At 46.4% G+C, this 24,656-nt stretch overlaps 1 protein-coding gene across 2 annotated transcripts; it reads left to right on the top strand.

Annotated features, from left to right (window-relative positions):
* Nucleotides 1-24,656, top strand: PPIH (peptidylprolyl isomerase H). Of its 2 annotated transcripts, XM_004614201.2 has the most exons (10): nt 4-144; nt 303-367; nt 591-614; nt 880-924; nt 1,145-1,187; nt 6,469-6,561; nt 11,206-11,293; nt 11,648-11,688; nt 12,443-12,539; nt 24,493-24,656. In XM_004614201.2, the coding sequence occupies exons 1-9, from the start codon at nt 79-81 to the stop codon at nt 12,509-12,511; spliced, it is 534 nt and encodes a 177-aa protein (XP_004614258.1). In that variant the 5' UTR covers nt 4-78; the 3' UTR covers nt 12,512-12,539; nt 24,493-24,656. The 2 variants fall into 2 exon arrangements, with proteins under 2 accessions (XP_054996735.1, XP_004614258.1); XM_055140760.1 differs by lacking the exon at nt 591-614 and having other exon boundaries at nt 1-144.

Below are 24,656 nucleotides of genomic sequence, written 5' to 3'. Positions count from 1 at the left end.
CGCGGAGACGCGCGCTGCGGCGCGGCCTCGGGGTCGCCGGAAGTCGGCGCCGCCAGCTTCTGCTTCCGGGTCGGAGCCATGGCGGTGGCAAATTCAAGCCCAGTCAACCCCGTGGTGTTCTTTGATGTCAGCATAGGCGGCCAGGTGAGGCCGGGGCGGCCACCCCGCCCCTCCTCGGAGGTTGCCTGGGTGGAGCAAAGCCGGCGGGATTCGGGGCGGGGACAGAGGAGCGGGGGGCGCGGACGGGGCCGGCGGGAGCAGCCCCGCGGGGCGCCCCTCTGACAGCCCCGCGCCCTTGGCAGGAGGTGGGCCGCATGAAGATCGAGCTCTTTGCAGACGTGGTGCCCAAGACGGCGGAGAACTTTCGGTAAGGACGTCCTGCAGCCCTGCCGGCCCAGCCGAGCCCCGCGGGATGTCCGCGGGTCAGTCCGCCGGAACGTCCACCCCCGTGTTGACTGTTCCCGTGTCGGTCCGTGTTGCTCGCCCCTGTGCCTGGCCGGTTGGTGGGCTCCCCTCGTCTCCCGAGACGAGGGGCGCCCCCCCCCCGCAGTGACGTCGTGGCGACTGAGTCGTGCCCCCTTCCCTTGCAGGCAGTTCTGCACTGGAGAATTCAGGTCAGTGTCACGTGCTTGGCTTCTCCGCCCTGCCCCCGCGCCGGGGCCGGGGGTCCTGGGGCTACTGGGGCTAAAGTGAGGGTCTGTGGAGAACCGGGGATGATGGCTGATAGCAGTGATGGATGCCAGACCCTATGGAATAGTCTCCCTTCGTTTGCCTGCTTGATCGCTCCTCTTGACAACCCAGTTGGCTTCAGTGTGTGATTAAACTGGAAGGGACTGTGATTACCGGCATCACTCCAAGTCGTTTTCTCTCTGGTTGTAGAAAAGACGGGGTTCCTATTGGATACAAAGGGAGCACCTTCCACAGGTAAGAACTTTGGCAAGCCATCCATGGGGCCTTTAGAATTAATTACTTGCTTGGGAGGAAGAGAGTTCCCGCCCCCCCCCCCCCAAGGATAGGTTGTTGGATCTTGAAAAGGAATGTTTCTGTGAGCTCGTCATTTGAAAATTTATTAAATATAAAACTGTTGTATTTTGAAATCAAGGACTAACAAATTCTTCTCTCATGAACCATTGTTCTGTTTTAGGGTTATAAAGGATTTCATGATTCAGGGGGGAGATTTTGTTAATGTGAGTATTGTTTCTTTGTATCGAAGTGTTACAAGTTTGTTTTCTTATTACTGATGTTTCTATGTTTATACTATAGGGGCCCAGTCATAAGACTTGAAAACAGTAACCAAATTTGATGGAGGCAGATGGAGATGGAATATCCAGCCACTAAGTGACAGACATCACCATTTAAAAAAAAACAAATTGGAGGGTGGAGGGGCAGGAATTGGAGAGATAGTACCAGTGGGTAGGGATTTGCCCCCTGTTCTATCCCCGGCATTCCATATGGTCCCCTGAGTACTGCCAGTAGTAATCCCTGAGTGCAGAACAGGAGTAACCCCTGAGTATCGCTGGGTGTGAAAAAAATATATATAGGTATGACCATCATTTTTTTAAATAAATGATTTCTGGGGACTGGAGAGATAGTAAAGCAGGTAGGGCTTGCATGCCTTGCATGCAGCTGACTTGGGTTCAATCTGGAGAATCCCATCAGGAGTGATCCTTGAGTGCAGAGCCAGGAGTAAGCCCTGAAGACCATCAAGTGTGGCCCACTACAAAAAACAATGATTTCCCCTTTCCCTTTTCTTTGTTGTGATGATGCGGGTGGCACACACAGGTTTGATTATGCTTAAACATTCAGCTTAGGTGCTTTTGGGATTGTACTTTGTTATGATGCTCCCGCACATTCTGATGGTTGTGCCAGCTATCAGACTGTCCCAGAAAACATCCCTCTGAAACTATCTGCTGCTCTCTTGTTTTGATACTTTGTCCACTAATCAAATCCAAGACCTTCTAGTCAACGTGATACTAGGGAAAATGAGGCATAAAATCATTAGTAGGGAGCTTAACTCTACTTCCATTCTAGAAAAAGGCAAGTTGCATTACATTTCTAGTGATGTTTCACAAATTTGGGTTTGCCATGAGTCATCTATAGGTATGATGAAAGTTCAGTCTCTGGCCCTAAAGTGTAGCGATTTGAACGAACCATAGATATTTGTAACTCAACCAAAAAGTCTTTCTTGTGATCATGTTATTTGACTCTTGTCAAACCTTTTTCTGAACCTAAGAGGGTGCTAAATTAATCACATTTTTAGGGTTTTGTTGTTGCGGTGTTTTTGTGTGTGTGTCTGCCACACCCAGTGGTGCTTAGGGTTTGTTCCTGGCTCTGTGCTCAGGGATCACTCCTGGTGGGCTCTGGACACCGTATGGGGTACCTGTGAATGAAACCAGGTCAGCTGTATGCATGACAGGCACCTTACCCACTATCGTATCTCTCTAGTTCTAATCACATTTCGCATTTTTTCACTTTAAATTATTTTTCGTTCTTAACCACTCACTTTTTTTTTACATATAACTTTTTTTGGTTTTGTTGATTTTTTTTTGCAAGTTCTTTAACACTTTATAACAAGAGTCACTTCTCCAGTTTTCAAGAACATTTTTCTCAAGTAAGATACCTCAACAGAAACACCTTTAACATTCATATTTCTTTCCCCACCCTTTTTTTATTGAATCACCATAAGATACACAGTTACAAAGTTGTACATGGTTGGGTTTCAGTCATACAGTGTTCTAACACCCAACCCTTCAATTGTGCATATTTCCCACTACCCATATTCTTAGCTTCCCTCCACTGCCACCCCCTCAACCTGCCTCTATTGCAGACACTTTTCTTCTCTCTGTCTATTTCCTTTTAGGCATTGTAGTTTTCAATACAGATATTGAAAGGTTATTGTATATATCACTACCTCCTTTCAGCACTCAAATTTTTTCTTTTTGGGTCACACCTGGTGATGCACAGGGGTTACTCCTGGCTCTGCACTCAGGAATTACTCCTGGCGGTGCTCAGGGGACCATATGGGATGCTGGGAATCGAACCTGGGTCGGCCGCGTGCAAGGCAAACTCCCTACCCGCTGTGCTATCGCTCTAGCCCCCAGCACTCAATTCTTGTCCAGCCCACTTACTTCTGTGCATAGCCTTAGTATTGATTTGATTACTCACATTGCTACTTTCTTGGACCTGAGTGATGTTCTTTCTTTTTTGTGTGTTAGGTGCTCATGAGTTGTTTACACCTATCTTTCTTTTCCTAGGAAGTGATGCATAATGATAGATTTTATGCAAAGCCTGGCCACAACTGCTGTGCTGTGGCTTAGGGCAACCATATACTTTTTGCTAGCTGGTATGAAGGGCTTGAAAGCTATTCTTTACCTGCTTTTCTTTCCTTTCTTCTGTGTACAGCCATGTTATCTTAGCAGGGACATGTTCAGCTTCTTTCTGATCATTCCAGACACCAGGGTTAGTTAGCGTTAGGGTTAGACAGTAGTTGTTAGAGGCTGAGTGTCAGAAGTATCTGCCCAGAGCCATTGGTAGGGAAGAAAGCAGGTGCAGAAGGGTTTGAGGGCTTTGAAAGCTGGACCAGGAATATTTGATCTTTATAATCTCTTCTCTCTTTGGGGGCTTGAGGGCCAGACCTCTGGGTGCCCAGAGCACCATGTGGTGTCTTGCATGAACCAGGGTTGGCTGCATGAAAGGCAAATACCTTAACCTCTGTACTGTCTCTCTCTGATCCTGTAAACAGTAGCTTAAAATTTGTTTGTGGGTTTGTTTGTTTTTCAAAGGAAAATGCAGAGGAAAAGACTTAGATTTCAATTTTTCCTATAGCTAAAGGAATTTAGATATAGTAAAATTTGCGTTTTAGTTTCTAGCTGCCAGGCTTATCTTTCCTTTCATGTAAATAGGAATTTTTAACAGTCTTAGGGTCACTAATTCTTGTTTGTTTGCTTTTTTTGGGGGGAAGGGGTGTCACACCTGGTGGTGCTTAGGGATTACTCCTGGCTCCATGCTCAGGAATCACTCCTGACAGGCTTGGGGGACCATAGGATGCCAGGGATCAAGTCCTGATTGGCTGAATGCAAGGCAAGTACCCTACCCTCTGTGCTGTCTCTCTGGCCCAGATCATTGATTTTTAATTTTTATTGTTTTAAATGATTTTGACATTTCCTCTTGTCATTAGGACTTTTAAAACATATTTCCTAGTAACCACCTATTATCCCATTATGAAAAGACAATTTATTTGTTCAATCCACTATTGGACTTACTTTAGTGTGCTGAATAATTAATTTTGTCATTTTCCCTACTCTGGTTTCTTGAGAGCAATAGATAGCATGATTATAGAGGATGATGTAACTGATCTGTCCCCTGGGTTTATTGAGAAACTGGAAATGAACTTGCTTCCTCTTCCTTCTGTTTTTATGTATGTGGAGTTCAAGATACAGCAGCTCATGTGAATTGCAGAGTGCTTTTTCTCAGCACTTTTTAATTAAATTTTCTTGACAGTGCTGTACGGACGAAACAATTACCTCCTGACTTGATAGATTGGGGTGGATTCCCAGTTCAGAGTGGTGGCTCTGAAACATATCCAGGCCTTTGGGTAGAATATAAAGCAAAATACTTGGTTTGGAATAATTGTTCATCAGATAGAGTTTGGATTTGGTGGTTGTTTTTTGCCTTTTTGTTGTCACCAGGATGACAGACAGCGGGACTGCCACCATTGCACTTGGCACATGTGGCATGCTGGGTATTGGAACTCAGGCCCATTCACTTGCAAGGGTATGAGGCCGGTGCTCCTAGCCTCTGCGCCTTCCTACAGACCCTGACAAGGTCATTTTTCCTGATTTATATTAGTATTTATATTTATATTAGTCTCCTGTGGGAGCCTTGGACCCAATAAGAGACCCCTGATATCTGCACTGTCCGTAGTTTCCCTTCTTATATGCACCAATATCCTTTTCTTGCTGACTGGCTGGGTGAGACTGGTTGGTGCCCCCCTCTTCATATTGCCTTGAAACCCCAGTGACTCTATTTGAAATAACTACAAATGACTTTGGTCAAATTGTTTTATTATGCAGACTTGTTTGTTTACCTGAGAAGAGACGAGAAGATGATAGTGCAGATCCCACAGAACCATTAAAGAACAAACAGATAACTGCAAATATAGCTTGTTTGACAAAATTGGGAGCTTACAATAAGGGATTTTGTGGGAGTTGGGGGTGTGAGGGGCCTAGAGGTACAGGGATGCTGATACTCTGGCCTGGGGTGGTAAGCAGGGAGCAGCATTGAATTTTTTTTTTTCTTTTTGGGTCACTCCTGGCTCTGCACTCAGGAATTACCCCTGGCGGTGCTCAGGGGACCATATGGGATGCTGGGAATCAAACTCGGGTAGGCCGTGTGCAAGGCAAATGCCCTACCCGCTGTGCTATCACTCCAGCCCCAGCATTGAATTCTTTAAACATTAATTTTAGTATTATAAATCATGGAGCATAAATTTGAAACTACTTTTTGTTTGTTTTTGTTTTGTGGTCACACCTTGCAGGCTCTGCACTCAGGGATCACTCCTGGTAGGCTCAGGGGACCATATGGGACACAGGAGATGAAACCGGGTTGGCTGTGTGCAGAGAAGCACCCTATCACAGTAGTATCACTCCAGCTCGATAAATTAAAAAATAATAATAATAACAGGGAAGAAAAGAGATGCTGTTTCATGGAACCCAAAGGAAGAAATAGAACCAGGAGCTGTTCTCTCCGAAATTCTAGTGTCTCTCCCCACCCACCCATGCCTGTTTTCAAGTCTGCCTGAGGAAGGCAGTCACCTTCAGCTTTCTGTGCACACGAAAGTGTCCACATCAAAGAGATCATCTGCCCTACCTCATGATTACCAGATGAGGAATTCTGGTTGACACTGCAAGAACTAGGTGTTCTCCTCTCACCCAGGTGTGGTCAGGAGGGCAATACCTGAGCACCCACTTACCCTAATAGTTTGGGAAAATGGAGCAGTAGTTGGTTCCGTGGGTCATTTGATATGACTGAGGGCATGAGAGCGTTTATGAATGGCAAGAAGAGCATGTGGCTAGAGTACAGTGGGTAGGGCACTTCCCTTGCACGAAGCTGGCCCACATCTAATCCCTGGCACTTTGTATGGTCCCCTGAGCCCTGCCTGGAGTGATCCCTGAGTACCACTGGGTGTGGCCCCCAAACAGAAAAGAATAACGTGTGATCAATCATATTCTCTGCTTTGACCCTTTCCTTCCCTAGGCCCAGCTGTGACCCATATTACCTAAAGTCCGGGCTGCCTCAGTCACCTTGTGTGCTGCAGTGCTGTGACTGCAGGGCAGGGTCGAAGAGACCTGGTTCCCGTAGCGACCTACCAGAGAAAGAATGAGTTTCAGAGAAGCTGGACTTTTGGTGCACCACTGTCTTTTTCTGGGCTCCAGGCAAGTTGCTAACATATGCCCTTCTTTCTGCCAGGGAGATGGGACTGGAGTTGCCAGTATTTACCGGGGACCATTTGCAGATGAAAATTTTAAACTTAGACACTCCGCTCCAGGCCTGCTTTCCATGGTAAGTGAGGACCAGTCAAGGTTTCGAGTTAGATGGGTAGCCACGGAGGCCCAGCGATCTCCCTCTTGGAATGGGAGCAAGTGCTTGGCACAGTGCTCACCTCTCCCTCAGCCTGGATCGATTGCCTGGGCTGCTAGACCCTAGCAAACTAGGGGAGCAAAATTGAGCTCTTGGTTCGATCCAGGGCATGGGCTGGGCATTCAGTCTGGCCCTTCAGATGCAGCCTTGGTGTTTTCCGGGCCCCAGGATCCCCTCATAAGCTCCCACTCCTCCTCCCTTCCCCTCTTGCCATGCCCTCCCCTGTGTACACCCCCATTCACAACAGTGTGGTCTGGAGGTGCCTGGGTTAAGACGGGGAGTGGGAAAGATGTAAGTTTATCATGCTCTTTACAGTCCCCCTTACCCATTTTATTTATTTCGTTTTCATGTTCTTGGGTGCACACCAGGAGTGCTTGGGGGCTTCTTCCAGCACAGTGCTCAGAGTGGTTGGACAGACACCAGATAGGAGGTCAGTGTAGCCTGGGAAAAGCTATAAAAACTAGAACAAGGATGGGGCTCATGGATTTGCTTTTATAGATTACTTGTAAACGAGAGCCACAGACTCTCTTGGGCTGGGTCAGTCAACTTTGTGTTTCAGATGGAAGATTCTGGCAGACAGGATAAGAGGCAGCCATAATGTTGGGTGAAACTCGAAAGGCCCGTGGCAGGCCAGGCTGGATAGATGCAGGTGATGGATCTCGAAGGTGAGGGAGACTTGAATGTTCACGAGAACTGCGACCCCTCCTGGTCGTGCTGCTAGGGTCACCTCTCTGGAGGAGTCTGAGAAATGGAAGGTTGGCCTGTGCTCCCCTCAGGCCGACACAGCTTGGTTATGCTGTCATCTCTCTTGAAATCTCTTGGGTTTGTTTTTTTTTTCCTTTCTTCCACTAAGTGCAGAGACCGGGTCCCTGATCCAAGACTTATTGCCTGCTGTTTAAAAATGCTAATGTTGATTGAATGGAAGAGTGTGAGAATAGGTGCTCACATTTTTTGAGTACTTATTCAGAGGCACCTTATTTTCATTAGTTCATTGTAATCTTTTTAGCTTCCCTCCTTTCATGGGGCTTGGAAGTTGAGACACACCTGGCTCAGAGCTTACTTCTTGCTCTGTGCTCAGGGATCATTCTCGGCAGTGTTTCAGGGACCATTGCAGAGCCTGGGGTTGAACTGAGGCCATCTGCATGCAAGGCAAGCGCCTTATCCCCCGTACTATCTCACCAGCCCCTCCGTTTCCTCTAAGAATGAGGGAGCCGAGGCACTGAGGGGTTATATGACTGATCACAGCCTCAGTGGGTAAGCGAGGGTTCAAGGCAGACCATTTAATTCTGTTGCTCTACAAGTCATTCTCTGAATCTGTCAGCTGTAGTGCTGGAAGAATTTATAAATGAGTGCCAGTGACAGAGAATACCCCCTGAACTATAAAAGCATGTTGTATAGCTATTTTCCTGCCCACGTGCTAATGAATGTTTTGTTGTGTTTCTTTTTGTGGTGCCAGGGATTAAATCCAGGGCCTCACACATACAAGGGTGTTGTCCTACCCGTGAGCCATATTCCCAGAAAGAGCCATTTTTCTTCATATTGAGAAGCAAAACAGAGAGAGGGAAGGAAAGAGAGTGAATAAATGAATGAATGAATTGGGACCCCCTGGGAAATCTTCCCAAAGCATAGAGCTACTCTGACTGTCTCAGACAGTCCCTTCCACAAGTGAGATATATTCTCAAAACAACCTTTCATCTTCCATGAATTTCTGAAGTATCACGTATATCTACCTGATTAGAGCTCATCCCTAGACAATTTTTTTTTTTTTTTTTTTGCTTTTTTTGGGTCACACCCGGCAATGCACAGGGGTCACTCCTGGCTCTGCACCCAGGAATTACCCCTGGCGGTGCTCAGGGGACCATATGGGATGCTGGGAATTGAACCCGGGTCGGCCGCGTGCAAGGCAAACGCCCTACCCGCTGTGCTATCACTCCAGCCCCCTAGACAATTTTTAACAGTTTTAACATTTCATGTACATTTTGACTCTGAACACAGTTGAACACAGAATCAACCTTTTTAAATCTTACTCAGCACTTAATTAAAATGCATAGCCTATGTGATGATTTTCAGTTTACCATGATAGTATTAGTTTTATGAGACCTGTCCTTTATTTTTATTTATTTATTTTTTTTTTGCTTTTTGGGTCACACCCAGCGATGCACAGGGGTTACTCCTGGCTCTGCACTCAGGAATTACCCCTGGCCATGCTCAGGACCATATGGGATGCTGGGATTTGAACCCAGGTCGGCCGAGTGCAAGGCAAATGCCCTACTTGCTGTGCTATCTCTCCAGCCCCTTTTTTTAAATTTTTAATGAATCACCGTGAGACACAATTACAGACCTACCAACTTTCGTGAATACATTTCAGTCATACAGTGATCGACTACCCATCCCTCCACCACTGCCCATTCTCCACTACCAATCTTCCCAGTATCCCTCCTGCCACCCCCACCCCATTCCTCCCACACCCCACCTCCATGGCAGGCACATTTTCTTTTACTCTCTCTCTCTCTCTCTCTCCGTTTGGGTGTTATGGTTTGCAATACAGGTGTTAGGCGGCCATCATATTCGGTCTATAGTCTACTTACAGCACACATCTCCCATCCTGAGCAAGCCCTCCAAGCATCCTTTACTTGGTGGTCCCTTCTCTATCTCAGTTGCCTTTTCCCCCAACATGTGAGGCCTGCTTCCAAGCTGTGGAGGAATCCTCCTGGTCCTTATCTCTACTATCCTTGGGTGTTAGTCTCCCATTATGTTACTTTATATTCCACAGATGAGTGTAGTCATTCTATGTCTGTCCCTCTCTTTCTGATTCATTTCACTTACCATGATAGTCTCCATGTCAATCTACTTATATGCAAATTTCATGACTTCATTTTTTTCTAACAGCTGCATAGTATTTCATTGTGTAGATGTACCAGGGTTTCTCTAACCAGTCATCTGTTCTCAGGCACTCGGGTATTTTCCAGATTCTGGCTATTGTAAATAGTGCTGCAATAAACATACAGCTGCAGATAGAATTTCTACCGTACTTTTTTGCATCTCCGGGATATATTCCCAGAAGTGGTATTGCTGGGTCAAAATGGGAGCTCAATTTCTAATTTTTTGAGAATCGTCCATGTTGTTTTCCAAAAGGGCAGAACCAGTCGGCATTCCCACCAGCCGTGAAGGAGAGTCCCCTTCTCCCCACATCCACGCCAGCACCAGTTGCTTTTGTTCTTTGGGATGTTTGCCCATCTCTGTGGTGTGAGATGATATCTCGTTGTTTTGATCTGCTTCTCCCTGATGATTAGTGATGAAGAGGATTTTTTCATGTGTCTTTTGGCCATTCGGATTTCTTCTTTGAGAAAGTTTCTGTTCATTTCATCGCTCCATTTTCTGATGGAATTGGATGTTTTCTTGTAGAGTTCAACCAGTGCCTTGTATATCCTTGATATTAACCCCTTATCAGATGGGTATTGGGTGAATATCCTTTCCATCTGTAGACTGTGAGACCTGTCCATACAGTACTACTAGTACTTTGAATTTTTTGTTACCTACATTTTTTTCCCCAACTCAATGAAAAGAAGTGAAAATAGTCATACAGTTAAATACTATTGAGGTGGTATTAAAATGTAATTTGGGCTTGCTGATAGCAAAAGTATGGCTTTAGCACATGAAAGGCAGTTTGGGGGACTGGAGAGATAGTACATGGCACCCCTGACCCCTGCCAGGAGTGATTCCTGAGCTCTGAGCAAGGAGTACATCCTAAGCGCCATTATTATGGCCCCTCCTCCTTCCCCCCCCAAAGAAAATTTTGGAGTCAGGTTATAAAAAGCAAATATGATTAAATGTGGTTTTATTTGTTGCATAACACAAACATAGTGACTTGTGTCTCAGTTTTTATATTACCGTTGCCTTTGAAATAGTTCAAAGCCATCTAGATAAAATGATTTATGGCACGAGCAGACCTTTTTCTCATCTGATAGCTAATTAGCAACTATAGTCCAAGTATAACAGTATTGAGCCAAATACAGTAAATCAGGCCCCATAAACACTTGTGGCGTTTCTAAAAATCTACACTGTGGAGCCAACCCCCCCCCTCGCCCTCTCCCCCACTCCCCCCACCCCCACCAGTACCTCGAGATGTGCCCCCTACTTCTGTGCTGGAGTGCAGCAGTAGAGGCAGTAGAGCACTTGTTTGCATGTGCAAGACCCTAGATGCGATTTATGCGATTTAAATATATATTTAAAAAGTAAAATTTGTTTGAGGACTAGAGCACTCACTCTGCATGTGGAAATCCTAGGTTCAATCTCAGGTACCTCATGGTCCCCTGAGTACTGCCAGGTATGGCCCAGATCACTTTCTCAAAATATGTCCACTGGAGGAGAAGTAGGCACTCGTGAAACCAGATTATGACTATGTGGGCTGTTTATCTCTGTGACCTGGGGTCTGAACATGGCCTCCGCTTCATGGTTGATGCCTGCTAAGGTTTATGGAACAAAAAATCAGGGCTCTAGGCTCTCTGGAAACTTAGACTAGCAGGAACAGAAGAACTCACTGCAGACACATTTGATCTCCCTCAGGCAAACAGTGGGCCCAGTACAAATGGCTGCCAGTTCTTCATTACCTGCTCTAAGTGTGATTGGCTGGATGGGAAGCATGTAGTGTTTGGTGAGTCTTAACTTCTCCACTCCCTGTAGCAGGATTTCCAGAAGAGCTAGTCCCTTACTATCCTACAGGGGTGCTCAGTTGGCCTAAGTTGCTCTGGGTGGGAATAGCGGGAGGGGAAGATGTGTGGTTGGAGAACTACAGAGAGGGAAGGCAGGAGGGAAACGAGGCCCAGTCACTCAGACCAAGGGTGGAGCCCTGTTACTACTTGTGACCTTGGACAAGTCTTCACCTCCCTGAATCTTACTTTCCTGGTGTTAGTGTGAGGGTGGAGTGAATTAATGGCTAACAATGGACAGAAAACCTGGATGATTATGCAAATGAAAATCTAAAGTCAAATTCACAATCTTCCTGCAGGAAAAATCATTGATGGACTTCTAGTGATGAGAAAGATTGAGGTGAGCTCCATTTTGATTTCCTTTCTTGCCCTTCTGGTCTTGGACACTCTTCTAATGTCAGCACTTGAGAACAGTGAGCTTGGCGTCCAAGTTACTTCAAGTTACTTGGCCTCCTCAGCAAAAAGAGAAAGGACCACATGTCTCCCCACCCCACCCCACCAGTTTTCTCTGTCCCTGGGCTTAGCCTTCCTGACACATGCTAAGGTTTGGCCCTCGGTGACCCTTTATCCTTCGAGAGAGCATCCAGCTCAGTGTTACCAGGATCCTTCATGCTCTGGCCGCTGCCAGCTTCTGCAGCCCCTTTCCCTGCCAGAATCCTTCCTCTTCTGTTTGTATCTGTCTGTAGCTTTTCTCTAAATGTACCATGCTCATTCCTGCCCCAGAGCCTTTGCTCGTGCTGTTTCCTCTACCTAGAATGCTCTGCTTGTCTCCTTTCCTCCTAGTGCAATTCCGTGTATCATTCCAGTTCTAGCTCTAAGGAGCCTTCTTCTGGGAATCCCTCCTGATCTCTGTAAACAGCAGTTTTCGTTACTTCCTCTGCCGTATTTACACTTTGTCTTGTAATGCACTACATCGTTGTACACTGCAGAGTTGATGGTGTACATTTTGTCTTTGATCTGCATTGTGTGTTTGGCTTGTCTGCTAGGACATGGACTGTGCAGAGATCTGTCCTGAGTCCTCCGTCCTCAGCACAAGGGTAAATGTTTGGTGAGTCTTTGAGTGTCTGAAGTCTCCACTGTGCTTTTTCTCCTAGAATGTTCCCACTGGCCCTAATAATAAGCCCAAGCTGCCTGTGGTCATCTCACAGTGTGGGGAGATGTAGTCCAGAGCATGCAGCGGGAGTGGCACAGGTAAGTGTGACCATGGAAAAGGCCACAGCCCCTCTCTAAACTGTTTCCCCCCTCCCAGATTGGTCTCATTGTAAGAATGAAAAGAGAAAGGGTCATCGGGCACTTTCCTGCCACTTTGCAGTTTACAGAGTGTCAACCTGAAAGCCAGGGAGAGTCTCTGGTAGTGCTGCTGGCCGTGGTCTCTGCATGGCCCCACCTGAAAGATCTCTCTCCTTCCTCTCTCCCTCCATGCTCTGTCTCTTCCCTTGCATTCTTCCCCTCCCCCCTCCTTCCCTCTTTCCTCATCTTCCCTTCTTTCCCCCCTCCCATTTTTCCCTCCCTTTCTTCTTCTTTCCTCCATTCCTCCCTCCCTTTATTTCCCTTACTAACCTCCCCCTCAAAACAAACAAACAGACAATAACAACAATAACAACAAACACAACAAGGGGCTGGAGTGATAGCACAGCGGGTAGGGCATTTGCCTTGCACGCAGCCGACCCGGGTTCAATTCCCAGCATCCCATATGGTCCCCTGAGCACCGCCAGGAGTAATTCCTGAGTGCAAAGCCAGGAGTAACCCCTGTGCAACGACAGGTGTGACCCAAAAAGCAGCAGCAAAAAAAAAAAAAATTAATTAAAAAACAGAACAACCCATACCCACACAACTTTCTCTTAGGACCAGTTAGTACAGAAGTTAGGTGCACTTGGCCTTGCATCCCACATGTGCCACCAGAGGTCACTCCTGCACTCAGAGCCAGAAATAGCCCCTTGGCCCCCTCCACACCCTCCTGCCCCCAGAAAGAAACCTTATCCAGATTCACCACTGATTGACATTCTTGGTTTATCGGTTTGCTTTGGCTTTTTAGTTTGCCTTCTCATTTCTGCCATCTCCTTTCCTGTTTTTTCTCTTCTCTATTCCCCTCCTAACCCTTCTTTCTCTCTCCTCCCTTTCCTTATGTCTTTTCTTTCTTCCTTCCCTCCCTGTTTTTATTCCTTGTCTTCTTTCCCTTTCTTCATTTATTTCCCATTTAAACATTTTTTAATTTGGGGGGGGTGGGCAGGGGGCCACACTCACCAGTGCTCAGGGGTTATTCCTGACTCTGTGCTCAGGTTGACTGCATGCAAGCCTAGTGCTTTTATCTCTATACTACTATCTCTCTCACCCTTTGTCCATACTATCTCTCTCACCCTTTATCCCCATACTACTATCTCTCTCACTTCCAGAATTTTTTGTTTGGTTGGTTTTGGTTTTGGTTTTGGGGCCACACCTGGTGGTGCTCAGGACATACTCTTGGCTCTGTGCTCAAGGATCACTCTTGGTGGGGCTTAGCAGAATGCATGGGCTGCCCAGAATCAAACCCGAGTCAGCTCATGCAGGCAAATGCCCTACTTGCTGTAGTATCTCTCTGGCCCCCAGAACATTTTTTTTTTCTTTTTGGGTCATACCTGGCAATGCACAGGGGTTAGTCCTGGCTCTGAACTCAGAAATTACTCCTGGCAGTGCTCAGGGGACCATATGGGATGCTGGGATTCGAACCCGGGTCGGCCGCGTGCAAGGCAAATGCCCTACCCGCTGTGCTATCACTCCAGCCCCCGCCCCAGAACATATTTTAATAAAAATTTGGCAGTGTTTATATTTGCTTATATTGCTTAGATTTTTAAAATTATTATTATTATTATTTTTTGTGTCTTACTCTTCTTTGGTGATATTCTTTGGTCAGCAGAAGTTCTGTGATTTGCAGGGGTCAAGATGAGCAGTTTTTTCCCTTAGGATTTTTGGGTTTTTTGTCTCCTCTGAAGAGGTCCTCATTGGGGCTGGAGCGATAGCACAGCAGGTAGGGCGTTTACCTTGCACTCAGCTGACCTGGGTTCAATTCCCAGCATCCCATATGGTCCCCTGAGCACTGCCAGGAGTAATTCCTGAGTGCATGAGCCAGGAATAACCCCTGTGCATCGCCGGGTGTGTCCCAAAAAGAAAATAAATAAAGAGGCCCTCATTGCCTCAGATTGTAATGTTTTCTGCTCTCTCCTGATATTCCTGTAGTTTTGTCTGAGTACATACAGAATGATCTAGAGTTTGGGTTTTTTTTTTTAACCCTTTGCCCCTATGGAGGTCTTAGTCCAATTTGAGACCATTTTCATGACACTCACCTCTGTGACTTCCTCTGCGTTCACAGCATCTGGCTCTTACAGGCATTCATTGAGCCCTCACTGCCTGGATTAGTCAGGGGAGAATGTCAGGTATTTCAAGCAGGGAGCTGCTGTGAGCAGGTGCTGGGGCAGGAATGCACAAGTGTTTGCTGAACGCTGCCCATGGGCCTCTCGGCGAGCATTGCCCCTCCTCGGGCGCCATTGATAGCCCGAGCTCTCCTTTCTCCCGGGTGAGGGCCACTCCCTTGGTCGCTGTGCTCCTTTAGGAACTGCTGGCCGTTTCCTCTCTCACTGATCTCTTTGCAAAGCAGAGTTGAGTCCAGAGATCCTCACCTCTGTATAGTGTGGTCACGGATTACTGTTGGAGACCGAAGATAAAAGGAATCAAATTTAGAAATACTTTACAGATCCATCTGAGATCCATCTAGAAAGCTGCTAGAAATTTTGCTGGACATTTGATTTCCGCAATTAACCGTCGTCACCCTTCCCCTCCTCACCCACCCTTAGCAAAGTCACTTACACCTTTGCACCCATGAGAGCCCCTCTTCTCAGCCTAAAGTCGGAGCAGAATAAATTCTCCGGGGCCATTTGACATTCCAGAGGCCTTCTAGACACAATCTGCAACTGCCTCTCTGATGCTGGAAAATGTTCTGGGTCTGTTCGATCTATCCTGGGAGCTTCTCGACACCTGAAATGTGGCTGGTGTGACTTGGGTGATGCGTTTTATTTTACTTGAATGAAATTTAAAGAGCCACATGTGGTAGCTCCTGTTCAGAGGCCCTGACCTTCACATTGAATTGCTCAGAGCTCATCCTTAGCCACAGCATGATAGAGCTGTTTCTCTATAACACTTTAATTTTTTTTTTTTCATTCTTATGGTAGTCCCCCCAGCAGTGCTTGAGGCCACCAGAGAGAGGCTGGGAGGGGCACCATGCAGGAATCAAACCCAGGACCTCACCCATGCAAGGCTGGTGCTCTACCACTGCGCCACTTCTTGCCCCCTTGAATGCTTTTTGTGCTGGAACACTGGACTAACGGCATTCTTACGTCAGCTCATGTAACTACCAGAACTCCCTGGCCCGGGCTTTGAGGTGCTAGGGAATCTGAGTGATAGTCTGACCTAAAGCTCCATAGCGAGCTCCCCACTGGATGGTTTGTTAACTTTTGAAAAGTTTTACTTTCCGTCACTGATTTGCAGGACTGTTCATGATAGGGTTCCAGGAATACAGCATTTCAACCCCACACCCTCCACCAGAGTGTCCCCTTCCTACCATTGTCTCATGGTCCCCCCTCACACCTCTGCCTTCTCACCGCCATGGTAAACTCAACTTTATAGACCAGTCTTCAGGTTCTATTTCCTTGATGCTGTGTTATTTGTATAATAAGCCCCCCACGTACAAGGGAGATCATTCTGTACCATTCCTTTCCTTCACTCAGCACGTTCCCCTCAAGTCCCATGCACCTGGTGGCAAATGACATGATTTCACCTTACAGCCAAGTAGTAGTCCACTGTGCATATGTACCATAGTTCATTTATTTAATCACCTGTTCTTGGACACTTGGGTTATTCCTAGATTTAGGCTATTGTGAACAGTCTTCAATGGTCAGAGTGCAGATGTCTTTTCTGACTAGAGTTTTGAGGACCTTGAGGTAGATTCCCAGACGTGGAATTATTAGGTCACATGGAAACTCAGTGGAGTAGGTTTCTTTTTCCCCACAACCCCACCATCACTGGTTATTCTTTGTGATGTGTAATAGTCTTGCTGGTGTGAGATGAGATGTAATTGTTGGTTTGATTTGCATTTCCCTCATGGTAAGTGATGTAGAGCATTTTTGTTTATATGTATATGTACTCATGGGCTATCTGTAGGCCTTCTTTGAGAAAGTTTCTTTCCTCCATTTTTGGTTGGGTTTGGTTAGTAAACAAAAGTTTTACAAGTGCTTTGCATATCTTGAATATTAACCATTTTTCAAATGCATGGTGGGCAAATAGTCTCTTCCAATGTGCGGACTGTCTCTTACTCTTGTCATTATTGACTTTGTGGTACAGAAGCTTCTTGCTTTAATATAGCCCCATTTGTTTATCTTTGCTTCCATTTGCTTGGCCAGTGGCATTGAATCATTGAAGCTGCCTCTAGATTTGATGTCATGAAGGTTTCTGCCTGTTTTTCTCAATATAATTTAGAGATTTAGGTCTGCTATAGTGGTCTTCAATCTGTTTTATCTGTTTTTTGGACCACACCTGACTGTGCTCAGGGCTTACTCCTAGTTCCTTGCCTAAGGACCAATTCTGGTGGTGCTAGGAGACCATATGTGATGCCAGGAATCAAATCTGAATCAGCCATATTCAAGGAAAGCTCCTTACCTGCTGTGCTGTCTTTACAACCCCTTTAGACCATTTTTGTTGTTATTCCTGTTATTTTAGGGGGGGCACACCTGGTCATTCTCAGGGCTTACTCCTGACTCGGTGCTTAGGGCTCATGCTTAGTGGGGCTCTGGGACCATACATGGTGCCAGAGGTTGAACTTAGGTCAGCATCATGTAAGGCAAGTGCCCAGCTGCTCTGCTGTAACTTTAGCCCTACTTTAATCCAATTTGAATTGACTTCTGTTCATGTGAGAGAAGGCTATGAGATCTTTTTAAAAAAAAAAAAAACAGACTTTCTTATTTTTGGGTTTTGGAGATATACCCGGCAATGTTCAGGGCTTGACTCACTCCTTGTGGTCCTCAGGGGACCATACGGATGCCAGGGATTATACCAGGTCAGCTGCATATAAGGATAACATACCTTACCAGCTGTCCTATCTCCCATTGGTTTTTGGCCACACCCAGCATTGCTCAGGATTTACTCCTGGGTCTCTGCTTAGGGATCATTCCTGGTGGTCTTCAGGGTCCCTGTGGGGTACTAGATATCTAACCTGCATGCAAGGCAAATGTCCTACCCACTGCACTATTGCTCTAGCCCCTTGAAGAGACTTTTCTTACTCCACTCAGTCTCTTAGCTCTTAGTTCCTTTGTCAAATCGACCTGTGTTCGATTCCTCTGCCCCTCTCAGAGAGCCTGGCAAGCGACCAAGAGTATCTCGCTGGAATGGCAGAGCCTGGCAAGCTACCCGTGGTGTATTGGATATGCCAAAAACAGTAACAATGAGTCTCACAATGAGAGACGTTACTGGTGCCCGCTTGAACAAATCGATGAGCAACAGAGTGACAGTGACAGTGATCCTTTAATTTCTGTGCTATCACTTGTGACATCTCCCCTTTCAACTACAACTTGCTTTATTAGTGTCTTCTCTGTTACTTTCTTTGTGAGTCTAGTTAATGGTTTATCAGTCTTGTTTATTCTTTCAAAGCAAAAGCTCTTGGTTTCATTGATCTTTTGAATTGTTTTTTAAATTTTCATTTTGTTGATTTCTGCTCCCAAGTTTTAATGTTTCCTTCTCCTTGCTTTAGGGGAATCCTTTTTATCCCTTTCATTGGTCTCTTTCTAGTGCTTCAGCTATACTGTTTGGGCCCTTTCTTTCCTTTTCTTTTTCTCTCTTTCTTTCTTTCTTTCTTTCTTTCTTTCTTTCTTTCTTTCTTTCTTTTCCTTTCTTTCTTTCTTTCTTTCTTTCTTCCTTTCTCTCTTTCTTTCTTGCTTTCTTCCTTTCTCTTTCTCTTTCTTTCTTTCTTTCTTTCTTTCTTTCTTTCTTTCTTTCTTTCTTTCTTTCTTTCTTTCTTTCTTTCTTTCTTTCTTTCTTTCTTTCCTATTTTATTTTTCTCTGGGCTACACCCAGTGATGCAGGGATTATTCCTAACTGCACTCAGGAATCACTCCTGGCAGTGCTCAGGGGACCATATGGGATGCCAAGGATAGAACCCTGGTCAGCCGCGTGCAAGGCAAACACCCTACCCGCTGTGCTATCGCTCCAGCTCCCCTTGGTCCCTTTCTTGCTTTCTAATAAACATTTGCATTGTTGTGAACTTCCCCATTAGTGTTGCTTTTGCTTATCCCATATGTTCTGGCAACCTGTGTCTTCATTCTTAAAAGAGAATGTTTCCAGACATCTTTTGATTACTTCTCTAATTTCGCTTTTGTTTATGGGTCACACACTGCAGTAAATCTACTGGCTCTGCACTCTGAAATTACTCCTGGCCATGCTTCAGGGACCATATGGGGATGATGGGGCTCAAACTCATGTCAGACACATGAAAGACAAATTCCTTAGCTGCCACATTGTCTCTCTAACCCATTCTGATTTCAGGCACTTTCACCCAAACTCGTCCAGTTGCTGTGTTTTCATTTTTCCCTGTTTCTGTTTGTGAAACATTTCCCATTTTCAAAGCACTGTGGTTTGATAAGTTAGTTAATATGACTTGTTTTTGTTTGAGGACCAGGCCATCCCAGTGGTGCTCAGGGCTTACTCCAGGTTCTGCTCTCAGGGATCAATCCTGGCAGCTCAGTGGATCATATGGGGTGTTGGGATTGAATCTGGTTCAGGGGTTGAATCAGGGTCAGCCATGTACAAGAGCAATGCCCTTCTCTGAATACTGTCTCTCCTGCCCCAGTTGATATGATAGCTTACTGAATTTACATAGATAAGTTTGGTGACTTATCTGTCTATCTTAGAAAATATCCCATTTGCCCTTTTGGGGGATGAATGGCCCTTGATTTTTCTGATTACTGTGATTTGGGAGAATATCAGGAAAAAAAGAGACTTAATGGGGCCAGAGCGATAACACAGCTGGGAGGTCATTTGCCTTGCATGCAGCTGACCCGAGTTTGATCCCCGGCATCCCATATGGTTCACCCATGCACTGCCAGGAGTGATTCCTGAGTGCAGAGCCAGGAGTAACCCCTGAGCACTACCAGGTGTAAACCCCCCCCCCCAAAAAAAAAAAAGTTTTAAAAGAAAAAGAGAGAGATTTATTTCCCCAGGTGCAGGAAATCATCTTATTTTTCTTTCTAGATATAGAGTTACACTGTATCACTGTCATCCCAGGCGGGCACCGGTAATGTCTCTATTACACTTTCCCTGAATAGAGTTACAAATATCTTTAAATCTTACAGGAGTATTTCTGATCCCTCAGGTTGTTTGGGACAGAGTAATGGTTGACATCTACTATTAGTGATACTTTTAAGTGTACTGGAAACAGTATTTCTCAAACTTTAGTATGTACACAAGTCATCAAGAATCTTGTAAATTGGGAGTTTCTTGATTCTCATTCAGGAAATCTAAATAGGGCCTGAGATGCTGCATTTCTTACGTTTGTGTGTGTGTATGTTTGGGGGCTACACCTCAGCAGTGCTCAGGGCTTACTCTTAACTCTGCTCCGGAATGACACCTGGCAGTGCTTGGGTGTGCTAAGTATCAAGCAAGGTCTCATGCAAGGCGTGTGCCTGACCTCCTATACCATCTCTCCAGCCCCCTGTGAATTGCCTTAGGTCCTGTTTTGGGTTTCAGTGAAAATGACAGTTTCTGTGTAGTTGCAGCTATAGAAATCTTGGTTTCATCTCAGCAGGTCTAATCTTTTTGTAATGAATTTGGTTTAGGAGATATAGACAAACTCTAGGCCCTGGGTTCTCCTGCTGTAGCCCCAGCTGGGTTCTTTACTCTATACAATCACTTGGGCACTGGTGGAATTATTTCTCTACAAAGCCTGGAAATCATGCCAGAGCTATAGGACAGCAGATGGAGCGCTTGCCTTCACAAAGTTAAGCTGGGTTTGGTCTCCAGCATCCGTATGGTCCCCAAGCTCTGCCAGGAGTAAGCCCTGAGCATCACTGGGTGTGGTCCAAAAACAAACCACAAAAAGAACAAAAGAAACAAACCCAAAAACCTTGGGAAAGGGAGTGAGTGGCCTTGTGCTCTGGCAGATTTGCTTGTCTGAATTAGTACTCTCCTCCTTTGTCTCCCAAAATCACCTGAAAGTAAAAAATCACTTTGGGTGTTCCTTAAGCCTACAGCATCCCAGATCCCTCCCTTGGGGTAGAAGTGATGGCTTAGTGATGATCCCAGCTGCTTCCCAGATTCCCTCCCTAGGAGAGGAACATTTGAGGTAGTTCCTGAAGTGCTGCTGCTTTGTGGGGCTGTTCGTTTGGCCACACCCAGATCTGCACCTGGTGATTGCTCCGGGGCCTGCTCAAGGGACCATAAAGTGCCAGGTATGGAACTTGGTACTTGTGCATGTAACTCACACTCCAGCCCTTGGAACCGTAACCAGACCCCACAAATGCTGCTTTGTTTATTTGGGGCCACACCCGGCTGTGCTTAGGGCTTATTCTTGGCTCTGTGCTAGGGATCACTCCTGGGAAGTACTCAGGGACCTCTCTGGTACTGGGGCTAGAATGCTTCTTAGACCAGGAGGTGACACTACTAGAAGTCCTACTGGGATGAATATCTTTTAATATTTGCATATCAGGAAAGAATATTGGGTTCAGACAGGTAGTACAGCAGGCAGAGCTCTGGCCTTGCACGTAACCGGCCCAGGTTCAATTGCAAGCATCCCGTGTAGTTCCCCCAGTCCCTGCCAAAAGTAATTCTTGAGTTCAACCAGGAGTAAACCCTGAGCACTGCTGTGTGTGGCCAAAAAACAAAGAAAGTGGGGGCTGGAGCAGTAGTACAGCAGGTTTTTACTTTGCACATGGCTGACCTGTGTTAGAACCCCAGCATCCCATAAGGTCCTCTGAGCACTACCGGGAATAATTCCTGAGTGCTGAGCCAGGAGTAACACCTGAGCATCTCCAGGTATGACCCCAAAAAGCCCCCCCCCAAAAAAAATAATATAATTAGCATGACACTTTCAGTTTATAGTGAAGTTTACTGGAATCCAAATAGTGATTAGGTTAAACTAATCCCATGCTGGGGAGATAGTGAAGGGACTGGAGCCAGTATATTGCTTGCATGCTCTTTTAAGTTTCCCAGCACCGATTGGCCCCCTAGAATTATCAGATGATATAGTTCTGGTGGCCTCCCCATGCACCACTATGCCCAGGTAACATCACTTGAGCATTAAACAGTCCAGTCTGGTTGACTGAGTATTGCCAGAAGTCCCCTGAGCATTGCCTAGGAGCCCCACCCACTCATAAAAAAATAAAAATTAATTGTACCTGTGGATGGTGGAAATGGTAACAGGAATAATCCACCTCCACTCTGGGATTACCCATAAATATCATCATCCATTTCTAAAGAAGATTGTGAAAGACTTTGTGATGTGGGCTGGTCCCCCATTCATCCCTTAGCTAAGTCAGTAGCCCCCCTCCACTTGAGGCTCCACACTTGAAAAGCCAGCATCTGCATTTAAGGAAGTCACAGTTGCAAGAGGAGAACTGACCGTTAAGCTAGAACACTGGAGTGAGGGTTTGGGGATGAAGCAAGGAATGCAGTGTCTGGGTCTGCCTCTTGGGATGTGCAGATTCGAGGATGCTTCAGCCAAAAACCCAAAGGAGTGAGTTTCTCAGGGGGTTGAATCTGGGTGGTACATTCCAGGTAGAGGCCGCTGCATGAGCAAAGGCAGGAAGCAACTGAGAGTATCAGGGCCAAGGCAGGGGGCCTGAAAAACAGGGTGAGAGATGAGACAGGAGTGAGTGTCTGGGGGTCCCATGAAAGCCCGTTTGTTATGAGCTCTTTTTTTCTTCCCTGCCTGGAGAGAAACCCATTTTGTCTCTGAGATTCTTCAAAGGGGCCCTGTTCTCTTCCCATACACACTGTACCTGCCCCAAAAATGGGCAAAAAAACACACTAACGGGTTTTAAGTAGAACAACATCATCATCATCATCATCATCATCATCATCATCATCATCCCATCGATCATCGATTTTCTCGAGCTGTCTCAGCAACATCTACATTCGTCCCAGCCCTGAGATTTTAGAACATAGTGATTTTTTTCTGTCAGGAAGGTAATTCTGGCAGCAGCTTGAGTGATGGGCTGGAGCCAGGGAAGTAGCCACTGCTGCCGTTAGACTGGGGGAAAAGGCTCTGTCAGAAAACACAGGTGTAGAGAGCACCGGAGATTTGCCAGCCAGCACTGGCATGCCTGCAGGGCGGTGGCCTCATTCCCTGCCCCTGTCCTGAATGTGAGAAACTGTCAGTGCAGAGGGACCGGAGGCAGGAGCCTCCACGCCGGGTGCCCAGTAGGAAAGCCAAGCTCTCCGCTGGCACACCCAGGGCGGGCACGCGCTAAGGAGCTTCTGCGACTGGAAAGAGAATTGCCAGAGATAGGACACTAGGCCAGCACCATGTTGCTTGTAATGATGAACTATTTCAGATATTTCCATAGTGCTAGGCCTTGAGTATCAAATGGCCAATTGTTGATAATGCTTATCTCTGGGGCATATGGCAAAGAGGTGGTTTTGTTGGGTTTTGTTATTTTTTTAATTTTTCAGTTTATATTGTCCTGAATATTCTTGGATGAGTCCGTATGTTATGATAGATGTACCTCTCTGTAGGATAGTGTTTCTCAGTCTTTGTCTCTGATGGTGTTCCCCTTCCAACTGTTTCCTTCCTATACAGTCCTTCCTCTTACCCCACCCCATGTGACTGGTTTGTCCCCCATCTCATACTATAGCCCCCACTCCTATTTATATATATTTTTACCTGTGGGCTCTGGGAATATCCTGGGATCCATGGGGGCCCATGTGATTGAGAAATGTTGCCATCGAGGACATGAGAGATGTCTCAAAGGCCTGGGGCCCCTGCTTTTCATGCTGGAACCCCAGGAGCACCCTGCCACCAGGAATAACACCTCACCCCGCAGCTCCACTGGGTGTTACCCAGAAACAGAAAGAAATAGGTCTACCTCATGTGATCTCAGCCAGCCCTGGTCCTTCCCTGCTCGGGAGCACGTGGCGGGCATTAGTGTGAAGCATTTCCTGGACACTCACTCTCCTCTGCCCTGGCAACACTGAGTTTGCAGTCTCCTCCACTTCACACTGTCACGGTGTGCTGGGGTCTGGTTTTGTCCAGACTGAGAGCTCAGGCTAAGGATCTTGCACACTCTTGGGCAGAACTGGAACGGGAGCAGCCTGCAGTTCCTTCCAAGTGCCTGTGTACGGTTGGGGTTTTTGTTTGCTTTGTTTTATTGGTTAGGCGGTCACACCCAGTACTGCTCAGGGACCACTCCTGGCTCTGTTCAGGGGACTATAGAGGGTGCTGCAGATCTCACCCAGGCCAGCTGCCTCTGCCCTATCTCCAGCCCCAACCTTTACACAGTTTTCTGCCTTCTGGTGGGCTTAAGGTCAAACTTCTGTCTGGCCTGCAGTGTGACACCAGGATTTGTAGTACCCTGGAGGAAGGGTGTGGCTGTTTGAGGGAGGGGACCCTGTCCTTTCAGTACTACTAACCCTAAGGTCATAAAGAGAGGGTGTGGACTTTTCCTCTCTCTGTAACCCTGCGGCCAAAAAAAAAAGTGCCGGGGAAAGAGGATTGCTCTTTGTTCTAGAGCTCTTCAGGGCTATCACGGTTTGGCACAAGGACACAAGCTTTGGAGCCAAGTAGACCAGGAAACCCCATCACTGTCAAGACATTAAACTCCACTGGGACCCAGTTTTTCCCTTTGCTTGGTTTCATAAGACTGCACTATGTGGATAGTGAATAGTGAATGATAGGTGAGAGCATGTGCTTTGCCTGCCAAGGAGGCTAGATTTTTTTCGTTTGTGTAATATATCTCCAGCTTTGAAGAACTAAAATTCAGTCCTAAGGCAAGAGTCAGACCTTTTCTACTTTGGGGGAAAGAGGATCAAATGTCCAGGAGGGCAGGGCATGTGGTCTCTTGTGGAAGGTCACCTTCCTCTGAGCTGCTTCTCTGCCCATCGCACTGACCTCCACACCTCTGCCGTTGTACAGGCCGTCCTACTCTGAGTGACGCTCTTGAGCAAAATAACCAGGATTGGCCCGTTTGCTTCCTTGCCTGCTGCTGCCCTGTTTGGTCAAGAGACCTTGGAAGTATCACGGATTCAGGACCCAAGATTTTGTTTTCAACTGTAAATAAAGTTTTATTTTGTTTGGTT

Source organism: Sorex araneus, chromosome 5 (assembly GCF_027595985.1).
Source record: "Sorex araneus isolate mSorAra2 chromosome 5, mSorAra2.pri, whole genome shotgun sequence".
NCBI classification, from domain to species: Eukaryota; Metazoa; Chordata; class Mammalia; order Eulipotyphla; family Soricidae; genus Sorex; species Sorex araneus.
Note: the sequence above shows the minus strand (reverse complement) of the source record. Positions and strands in the feature narration are given on the sequence as shown.